This window comes from Haemorhous mexicanus, chromosome 2, assembly GCF_027477595.1.
Source record: "Haemorhous mexicanus isolate bHaeMex1 chromosome 2, bHaeMex1.pri, whole genome shotgun sequence".
Lineage (NCBI taxonomy): Eukaryota > Metazoa > Chordata > Aves > Passeriformes > Fringillidae > Haemorhous > Haemorhous mexicanus.
Window position 1 is genome coordinate 47,311,963 of NC_082342.1, and position 11,393 is coordinate 47,323,355.

Genomic DNA, 11,393 nt, shown 5'->3' on the forward strand with positions numbered 1-11,393 from the left:
CCTGCTGGAACAAACAGAAAAGTCTGTAAGTAGAGATCTTTTAGCAGTTATGCATGCTTAGAAAATGAGAGCTTTTAGATCTTTGGCAGCTGGTCGCTAAGAGCGAATAAGGAGGAATACCACTAGAAATGTCACAGCTGTTGGTGACTCTCCAGCTTGGACTGACTCTCTGCAATTCCTTTCACAATGCATGCAATACAGAGGAAAGCTCTATTCTGTGAATGTTTTATCAATTAGCTACAATTGATAGTCTCTGTAGGCTACAAATGACAGTCTAGAAAAAAGAGTGTTACTTTACAAGCTACCTACCAATATTGTATGGTAATAACAAAACAAACCCATGATGCAACAGAAAGAAAAGCCACTTATCATCTTTAAAGTGTGTCACATAGTTTCTGAATGGTAGTAATTAATGTCCCTAATGAGATTACTTCATTAATAGGAATTTCTATTAATATTAATACATGCTAATAGATGCAATGGATTTAATTCTCCATGTAGAGACTGATTTATTTGCAGTCATTGATGTAGTCTCAGTCCAAAAACAGCGCATGCCAGGAATAAGCTGTGAGCTCCTGAATTTCTGTCCCAGAAATCTTATATGGAAATGTAAGATGTATACCATGTGTACCACATGATGGGTTGAAAGGCTGAGGATCAGGTCTCTCAATTAATCAGAAGCTAATGATTAACAGAGACATATTTACTCTGCCAGGGTAGAGCTGCTAGTTGATTACAATCATCTTTTATAAATATTGATAGCATGCAAAGAGACAGTCATCTATTGCAAGTAATTTACAGCTCAGTCATGTATTGTAAAGTTAACTGCCTTCCAAAGACATAAAATGCAGACACTATTCCTCATCTTATTGTTTGACTTTCATTATGAAAAACCTTTCCTAATAAAAAATATAAGAAAAAAAAAAAAAACCCAAAACCAGAAACAAAACACAGGCTAGGTGAGAACTCTGTAGGAGGAGAATTAGTTTCAAATTAAGAGCAAATGCTCATCTCTACAAGCAGGTTTGTGTATGACAGCCGATGGGTCTGGACAGAGTTCTGAAATTAAGAGGCTCCAAAATGACCATTTGCTTGTACAGAGCTAAGCCTGAAGCCAAGGGCTCTCAAAATACACCTTTGCAATCTCAAATAATTGTACAGAGTCCCACATCAAGCAGAATTCACAGTTCTGGACAACAGAAGTAAGACAGGTCAGTGTATCTGCACACAGTTTATGTGTTACTGTAACACTACAAAAGCCTCATTTACATTGCTTTAAACTAAGGAAATAGGTCATAAGAATTAATGAAAGCTTTAAAAGTTGACACAGTGGGTGTTTTTCATCTGGAAATGTAATGCTTTTATACATGTATGTAATATATACTTACACAGAGATCCTCTGCCATAGTACCTTAGACTCTCATAATTTATCACAACTCTTCCACTGGAAATGGAAATATTATAGCATAATAATGCTTTAAAATATTATATTTACATGTGTATAACTTTGCATATATTAAAAAGCACACAAATAGACACATATAAATATGTATTTAAGAACACACAAGTCTCTAATGGAGAAAGAGACTGCAGAGCACCCCAGACAGTGCTGCAGCTTTTCCTGACTGCAGCTTTCTGCACTCAGACCCCTGCTGATCTAAAAATCAAAAGACATGGCCAGTATAAGTGTTACAGTTCCTTGATTATTCTAATAACAAAGTAAATTCGATGTAATTTATGTGCTATAAAGTGTAAACATACTGTACTTTTCATAATTCACTCTTGGCGTTGTGGTTTTGATGTGTTTGTTCACAGTTAATATGGTAACAGTATATAGATTTATTTATTTCTGAGGTAAGACTGAGAAAAAGAAGATAGTTATGAGTTTGAAATGCAGACATTTAAATACAGTTTATTATAGTTAACAGTGTAAACATAATAATTTAGCTGCAGAGAAGGATTAGGAATAAATTTCCTGTGAACTTTTAGATGCACGTGTTCTCAGAACAAATGCCCTTTTTCCCTACCTGCTTTAATGAATTTCCTGCATTAAATACTTAAGTAGTGAATTTTTTCACACTGTAAACTCCAAGGAAATATGTAATTTGTCAATTTAAAGCAAGTACAGAAGAGATCAAACAGAGGTCAGGCCTTAGTTTAGATAGTCCTGTGTTAAATTTCTGGAACAGAAAAGAAAATGGGGTCTCTGTACCCAAAATTCAAAACTCCAGTGGGCCAAACACCACTTGATTTGAAAACTAGATTCAGAGAGAAAAAAAGATTTTAAAGGATAATTAAATTCGGTATACACAAACCACTGGCAAAACCTAAATTTAAGAGAAGAAAAAGAGACAGTCACAACGATTTTCAAATGCCATCAAAACAGTATCTGACAGAAAGCAGTGAACATCAGCTGGAGTCCTGACGCACAGCCCAAGTAGCTTTGCCCCCAGCTGTTTGCCAGGCTGAGAGCCATGTCTGCAGGAGGTGCAAGTGCTGCATGTCTGGATGGATGTGGGAGTTTGAAGTACATCAGGGACCAAATCCAGCAAAACTCCAGCTCCTTGGGCTTCACTAAGGAAAGCAGGTGCTGCAGCCTTCGACAGGCCTATGTGACACACATCACCTGAGCACACCACTGGGGCACAGCTGTGCCAGTACGCACGGGGAGATAGCCAGCCACTCCGAACACGAATTAGATGTGTTTGCAAAACACTTTTTTGAATTACTAGCATAACCAATTTATTATTTCTGAAATACATGCAAGGACTTGAAGGTGTTGGACACTGTGTAGAAGCTGTCAGCATGAGAAAATCATCTCTTCTCATCATACAGGCAGTTCAATGACTCTCTGCGAGCCTAGTATGGAAAGCTGTCTTCTTCTACCTAATGACAATTTCCAATTCCAACTAATGTCAATTATTAATTTAACTTCTACACTCGAATTGTGGAGGAGACAGAGGGTGTTGAGAATGTAGAGACATTACTGTTGGAAAGGTCAAACCTGGGAAGTGTGCAGACTTCCTACAAGGTGCACAATACTGTAATTGGCTCACAAGACCATACAAAACCTAAAAAAACTGGACTAGCTGCATTAGCTGTTCCAGAATAACTCCCCATATTGACTGTCTACTCAATAGTTAGTGCTTGCTTGCTCTGCTGTGTCTGACCTATTTATTCTTAAAGGCTGGTCAATTTATCTATATAGACAGAGTTCAATGAATTCTGCTTTTACCATTAAGCTTGGACTTGGAAAATGTCTGCTATGACTGAACAGTAAGTCTTTGCTTAATTCTCATCAGTTTCAACACCATCTTACTTTTGGCAGCCCTAGTGACATCAGAAAGTGAGCTCAATAATGACAATAGTAATCTTTGTGATTTTCACTTTTACACTGTTCGGTCACTTGAAAATGCAAACATTAGTCTCAGCAGTCTGAAAGACCAGGCACCAGGCCTGCATTTGAATGAGCACGGGTGAAAGTGCCCTGAGAACGTCCTTCCTGCTCCTGTGGGTTTGGCTGCCTGGGCCCTGGACCAGCTTGGGCAGAGCAGGGCTGGGTGTCCTTAGACACAGGCGTTGTGAGCACAACACCTCAGCAGGGGTGAGCCCTCCTTCCCTGGGAGCCGCCTTTCAGCGCAGGCTGTTCTGCTGGGCTGTGCTCCCCTTACAGGCCCAGCTGCATCCCCAGCTCTGTGCATGGCCTCTGCCCTGACTCCTAGGCTGACCCCAACTCGGCCTCAAGCCCGGCCCCTCACCTCTGGCCTGCCTGGCCATCACAGGGCCATGGCTGACCCCGGTCACTGTCACCAGGTCTGACCCTGACCTGACTGCTCGGCTTGACCATGGCCCCGCACCATCATTCTGGCCCTGTCCTGTGAGCGCCAGGCTGTGGGGGAGCAGGCCTGGCCCCAGCCCTGAGGGTGACTCAGCCCCACAGCCTGGCCGAGGCCTGCCATGCCAGCACAGCCATCGCTGTGCTGCCCGCCTGTGTCACCCGGGACAGGCCCTGCCCTGCCAGCCCTGTGGGAGCCACCATGGACCCAGTAACCTGAAAAAAGCTAAAATACATTCAGTGCCCTGCTGACAGGCTGTTCCAAACGTTATACATCTCAAAAGGTTCTTCCTTCTGCCACCACACACACCATAGGAAACCCCCCGCCCTCAAACAGCAAGCGCAAATCTTTAGAGGAAAGGATTGACACTGAAATTGTGAAAAGACAAGAGCAACAAGCTGGCAGCAAGGCTGGTCCAGACTCTGCTCTTTAGGTGTAAAACTGGAGTTACATCACAGACTTTGGTCTAGTTATCCCAGATGGACAGAGTAAAAACCAACAGAGAAAATGGCACACACAGTACTTTTTGCCCCTGGCCATTTCTACTTCTCCTTCTCAGCCTGTGTCAAGCCCCAGTTTGTGAGTCTAGACCCCACCACAAGACAGGACTATTAAAAAACACAATGAGGAAAAAACTTGGTATGCAACTTACCAATTGCATTTGGCTACAGTACCCCCACTCAAACAAGGGAAGTCTCAAAATGGAATTCTTATGATAGTAATTGTTTACCAAAGCAAGTAAAGGTTTTTTAATCCCAGTCTTCCCTACCATTTTTGCTTCTACTGGCACTTCTTTAGCATATTAGCCCTTCAGGGCTTCAAAGGCCTATTTTCATTAGTGTTTACAAACCACTAAACACACCGGTGGCACAGTATCAGTGGTAAGTAATAATAGTATCTCCTCCACATCAAGGCACAATAGAACACTTGCACCCTGAAACATTCCAGGGTGGAGTATCTCTTATGCAAGAATTTCTTTATTAATGCTTTGTTCAGGAAGGGAGCTCCACTGGAACAACAATATACCCAAGTAATGTCCTGGTATCCTGTCTGCTCTCCTCACCCATGCAGCTCATGTAGTTTGGAGCTGATTTTAAAAATTCTTTGTAATTATGAGGAGCTGAGCCCCAAATCTATATCTCTAACACTCAAGAAGTTATTCTTGGTCTCCCAGAAGGTAAAGAGGACTACTTCTGTGAATATGACAAAATAAAGCCAGCAATGACAGACCCTTCAAACTGTAAGCAAGACAATATAGTTGAAGCACCAAATACGAATATGCTCAAATACATACAAAACTGAGTATATCTGCACTTCTGCAACAAATGCCTTCCCAAGAGAAGAATGTGAAAAAATACATTTCCAACACAGGATTGTATTCCCCTTCTATTGCCAGACTTGTGAGAGTAAATGGCAGTCAGGAGAATACACTAAGGAATTACTTGCAACAAATGAACTCAGTAAATGATCTGCGTGAGGCAGTAAGAGCAGCTGTGTGCCTGTAACAAGTAACTATGTCCAAATGATTTAATTTAGAGACTGTCTGGAACAGTCTAAGGAGGGGACTCATCTTTCCCACAACACTCAAATGTTGTTAATGGGTCAGCAAGAGTGGAGCACTGAGTGGTGCTGACTGTACCTCCCAATTAATTTCATATGCTTTTCATCTTCAAATTTGAGCGTAAATTAAAATAAACCTTTGTTTTGCTGCTGTCTATTCTCATAGTCATCTGCAAAATAAATCTACTAACCCCCCCCAAAAAAGCACAAACCAACCTGGAAAAGAGCAAAACAAATTAAACCAAATGGAATGAGTGCTATCCTCTCCCACAAGCTCAATTTCCCTTTCCTCTTTTTTTCAGTTCCTATTCAGAGACAGTGGCTGATGTGCCAGATATGTTCTAAAGCTGGCAATTAATTTTTTGCCATTCTAACTACTGAAAAAAAAGAAAAAAATCCTTAAATAACACATGCATAGTTAGTTCTCAAAACATGATCTAGAAAGTAAATTGTAGTTAGAGGAGGCAGGTTCATTTCCTTATTCTGTGGCTCAGTCTCTCAATTATTTTCAATATCTCATTTTTAAGTGAAGATAACAGTATTTCCCTTTTTCTCAAGGATTAATGAACAAAAACAGCACAAGACTATTGCATGCAGTTGTAATAGGAGCATTACATAAAACAGCCAAGTCTCCTAAATAAAATAATTAAAGGATACAGAGCTTTTGTGCCCCTTTACATTCATTTTCTATTTATCCATAACTCTTCTACTCTGTCTTCCAACTGTTCACTTTTTGGACATCCTGCATCTGTACCAGCTACGTGTTCCCATGCCACATCTCCCTACCTGCTGCCTCTTTTAAGTAGCTGGCTCCATGTCTCCTGGCTCTTCTCATCTCAGCTGCTTTCTCTGGGCCTTGATGCAGTTCCAGGGGTGGAGGTGCATCTCAACACCCAGTGTTCAGACACTATGAGACATCAGAGATGCAAAGTTGACTGGAATGACACCTGCTTGGGCACTGTCTGCTTCTCTACACTCTGCAGAGGGAGGAGCTGCCTTGGAGATAAAAGGCATTAGCTCCACCTCTGTATCCCATAGCTTCATGCCCTAGTGCTGCTGAGACTTCCTACAGGGACTGCCAGTTCCTCTGCTACCCACCAGGCTCTGAAGTGCTGTCCTGAAGAGATGAAAGGCAGTCAGCCTCTCTTCAGCCTGCCCATTTGCTTCATCAATAAAGGACAGAAAAGAGAAGCACCTTCAGGTTTGTTTAGCCTTTGGGACCTGGAGGTCTCTGTGCAAGTATTAGCTGTCAGTTCTTTTTTTCATTTCTGTCCCCAGCAGCTGCAGAACAAAGCTTAAGAAGATGAGCTGGGTGCACTCTGAAGTCTTGAAACCATTAGTCAAATATGTGATTTTCAGGCCTATTTCATTACATACAGAAAGTTGATCTGTGATATTAATACCTGTGCAAGTATTCATTGCACTCTTAAAGAAAGTGAATTTTTGGAGAGCCATCTGAACATGATACTGTGCCACGAACATGCTGTATTCATCCCTGCCTTCTCCTGGGCATCTAATTGTAAGTGAAGTATTTGTGACCAGGAACCTCCTTCCACAACAAACATCTGTAAAATCATCAGTTTCACTAACCAGACTCATTAAATTTCATTACTTGAGTTGGACTTCTGCCTTAAAACTGCAAATACTATAATGGAACAATGCATGTATATTGATATAAAAACCCTAAATTCCATCTCTGTTCCGCATTCGCACAATAAATGAAATTTTCTTTGAACTGGTACTATGAATGAAACTGGATTGGATGAGCAAAGAAATCTGAAAGCAAGTGTTACCCAAGTTCAAAACTAATAAGTTTTTTTTTCTTTTAAATTATTATATACGTTATTAATAAGTTTCTGAATTATTTTCGGTGTATATAGCAGCAAGCAGCCATATGAGTTATACCAAAGCTGACTGTTGCTGTTTCTCTGAACTTGTTTCAAGGAGAAGGAGGCAGGTAGGGCTGGTTTGTGGTGGCTGCTCAAAGGTACAGCTGAGAGGAGCCACGAGAGGGCACTGGAAGGAGAGAACCGGCCAAAAAATGCAGTGGGAACCAGCAGGTGAGGACACAGCAAGAGCTCTGCTCTCTGCCCATAGCAAGAATAAATTAAGGTCCAACAGGACATACAGTTCATTTCTGTATAAAACCCAAAGCTATACTGAGAGGTGTCCAAAGCCAGGCTTAGAGGCCTGAAGGCTTCCAAGGGAGCCAAGAAAGGGCCAATGGTACCCAGAGAATGTGCTGGGGCATCAGGAGCAACAGGAGGGGAAGCACCAAGCAGAGCTGAGAGCTACAAATGTGCACAGTTGACAACCTAACTCGCACGTTCCTGCTCTACACAAAGGCTACAAAGAGAAAGGGAGATGAGAGAGGCTGTGTAAAGCTACCTTTCCCCAGAAAATCTCCCCATTGTACACTTCATTTCACAAAGGCGTGGGCTGACTGGATGAAGAGAGATCCAGTTCTACCCAGTGCAGGTAAGCAACAAGAAAATAAATGTCCTTGTCAGGAAATAATTACAAGGTCAATACATTTGATGAAGTCACAATAAACCACAGAGAATGTCAGAATTAATCTTTTGATTTTATTTCTTATTTTGTCTTTCAAAATTAACTGGTGTTAACATTTTTCAGTATAACAAATGTAGCTTGTTTCTGCTTTTTGGATTCTAGATCCTACTTTATAAGTGGGAATGAATTTAAATTTTTCATTGAACTTTTAAGAGATTGGCAGACAGCTATGTGCTTGCTTGTATGACATCAAACAATATGGGCAAGATCAGCGCAGTCACTAGAACCTGACTTTGGTCTGCCAGCAAATGCTTCACTCCCTCTGTCCATCCAGTCTAGATTGGTCTATACAGGAACACGCTATATTGTAAATACAGATGGTCACTGAAAACACTTTACCAATTTGTTACTAACCACTGTTTGTAACTGATTTGTTCCCTGGCCCTGCCCAGCTCCAACTAGCTCTTTCCAAAACCAGGTTCAAGAGCTGTTTGAAGGGCAACTCACTTCACTGACTTTGTGCAGAAAGAGTAGTCTTGATGAAATTGTTCCTTCCATTCCACAGCGTTTCCTATATGCCTTGTTTGATTGACAGCATCAATGAACTAGCTTCAAAATCACACTTTGAAAATATCCCAGGAGTGAGCTGCCACAGTTCTCAGGCATTCTTTTAAAATTTTTATACTGGAAAAATGTCTATGAAGTTAATTATCAAAATAATAGTAATAAGAATGACAAAGAGGCAGGCATATGGGACAAAAGGGAACAAATGCAATTTTGTTTAGAGCCTCTGAAGCTCACTGTGGTCATATAGGAACTGCAAGATTTGGCCCTCCAGGGTGATCACTGTTATTACTTTGATTATAGTAGCACAGGGCAACACCATACAGACTGGAACCTGTCTGCTCCTGATGAGAGTCTTCTGGCCTGAAGTGCTTACACTCTAAATAAGACCAGGTAGACAAGTGGAGTGAGGAAGAAAGTACTTTTATTAGGTCCAGGAGAGATTAGGAAACTTGCCCAAGGACACATACCTTTGACAGATCCAGGGTTTAACCTAGATTTTCAGTAAGGCACCTTGGTCATAAATACTTCACCTACCTTCTGCTCAACTTGTGAATGCCTCTTCAGCTGAGATTTAAACAGACTACGTCAGTAAATCATCACCAGAAACATCCTGTTATACCATGTTAATTTTGAGAGCTTTCACATAAATAACATTTCCTATTGACAAAATCCTAAGAAACAAATACAAATTTGGGGGCAGGTGAAAGCTTCGAGCTCAAAAGCAGGCAACTGCTTCACAAGGCTCTCTACAGCATTGGAAGTTTCAATGCTTTTGCTTCAGCTTTAGTCGCAAAAACTTCAGAGCTTTAAACTTACAGCCCTCCAGCTATGTAATTCCTTACATCCAGCAAAATATTTCTCCTTTTTGGGAGGGTAATAATAAGACACATGGAACAGAAATTAATCAGAAAAAGAAAAGGAATACCAAATTACGGAAGAAAGAAATTGCCAAACTTAACTCAGTCCAGGTGCACAAGCCACAGAAAACCAAGACAAGTTTCAGACGTAAGTCATTGTTGACACATAATATTTAACCATGCTCATCATAAAATCCACTTTACTGAAATAAAAAATACACAGTACAAAAATCCACTTGACACAAATGTTACTCATTAACATTCCCTCTATATCTTACACGAAAGCATTACTTGTGAAAAGTGCCCACTTGCAAATCTGAGAGGACACTGCCTCTCACTTCACAATGTGCCAAAATTCATACCTCCGGGAAGAAATTATAATCTTTAATAATAAACGGCTCATTTTCCAGCATAATTTCTATTAATTCCTCGACCTTTGCTTTCACTATCAACACAAATAGTTTTGATTGCACAAAGGGGAAATACGAGCTAGAAACAAGGTCAAGGTGTCCTATATCTTGATAACGCAGAGAGAATTCAATTAAGTCACTTTCAAGAGTCTTGTGAACTACCTTTCAGGCAGGTGAGCGCCTAGCTTTGTTTCCAAAAGCTGCTAGGATCGACTCAAAAGCCGCAGAGTTGCTACGTTTCCCTGCAAGGTCCGGCACAACTTCCCCGTCGCCGTGGTCTCCCGGGTACCGGTGTTTAGCCCACACCCCATGCCAGCGGCACGGTGAAGCACAGAAGCGGCCTCCTCCTCCTCCCCGGGGAAGGAGAGGTGCCACGGGGAGCCGCAGCCGTGACTCAGAGCCGTCTCTGTCACAACACGCATTTCCCAAACGTCCCGATGCTTCAGGTGCCCGGCCGGACGGCTCCGGCGGCAGCCAGCGCTGGCGGGAGCCACTGGCGCTCCCCGCTGCCCCGGCAGGACCGCGGGGAGCTCAGCCCTCCCTGTCGCGCAGCACCGCAGCCCCACGCCGCCTTAGCCGGCGCAGACCCTTCCCCGCGGGGCGCCCCCCCGCCACCCCCTTTCCCGATCTCCCCGTCGGCATGAGCGTCTCCCCGCGCCGCCGGGATGGGGCCGTGCGCCCTCCGCAAACCCCGTTCCGCGCCCTCCAAACCCCGTTCCGCGCCCTCCACCTCCGCACGGGCGCGATGGGCACCGGCGGGACAGGGGTGAAAGCCGGTACCTGATTCTGTCCTTCTCTGCCCGCCGGAGCTCCGCGTCCCTCTGCAGCACCTGGAAAATCGCCCTGGCTTCCTCCTCGTTCAGAAAACTGAGATCTGGCCCCTGGGGCGCTGCGGTCATGGCTTGGCTTATCGGCGGGCGGGAGGAGGCGGGCGGGCAGCGCTGACCCCCGCGGAGCGTGCAGCCGCACCAGCATGGCCGAGCGCCGGGCGGACCGCGCACGCCGGCACCGCGGGACACGCGTGTCCCTGAACGGCGACAGCCGGCGCGGCGACCGCTCGGAACCGCCCTGGCCCGGGCTTGGCAACTCCCTCTGCAGCGATCGCAGCGCAGCCCGGCGGGGCGGGGCGGGGCAGGGCAGGGCAGGGCAGGGAGGAGCGGGGAGGTGGCACCGCCGTCGGGGCCGAAGCCGGAGCCGGAACCGCAGTGGGCGTTAGTGCTGGAGTGGCCGCTCGCCCCCTGCTCGTGTCCCGCGGTTGAGTCGGGTGATACGCTGAGCGCTCGGCGCGGCGTTCACTGTGGCACTGCCCAGGGAGCGCACGGGGGGGGCTGCTGCGGTTCCCCCCTGGAGCTGACGGCACCGTTCCCGCCGGGCAAGCCCCGCCACGTCTCTCCCCGCGGCACCCGAGTGCGGCCCCGGTGCTCCGCCCGGGCGCCGCTCGGCCCCCGGCAGCTCCTCCGTGGGGCACACCGCGTTCCGCTGCTGCAGGAAGACATGCCCGTAGTTTTGCGGAGTGGATGCAAAGCGGCAACTTTTCCACGGGGGAACAACGGGACAGTGTTTCCTATTTACTCTCCTTTAAGGCTTTCCTGAAGAAACAATAGGGAACTATTCTTGTTCTTGATCTGGGAGTTATAATCACATCTCGGAAG

The 11,393-nt window shown here is 44.6% G+C and overlaps 1 protein-coding gene across 2 annotated transcripts in view; it reads right to left on the minus strand.

Moving 5' to 3' along the window:
• EXPH5 (exophilin 5) overlaps nucleotides 1–10,678 on the minus strand; it is a 36,975-nt gene extending 26,297 nt beyond the window's left edge. Inside the window, exon 1 of one of the 2 annotated variants that reach the window (XM_059838665.1) lies at nucleotides 10,522–10,678. In XM_059838665.1, coding sequence (XP_059694648.1) covers nucleotides 10,522–10,640 — 119 coding nt within the window. In that variant the 5' untranslated portion in view covers nucleotides 10,641–10,678. Of the gene's footprint in view, nucleotides 1–6,182; nucleotides 6,334–10,521 lie in introns of those variants that run through there. The other variant, XM_059838666.1, reaches the window with a different exon arrangement.
• Nucleotides 10,679–11,393: the final 715 nt, after the last annotated feature.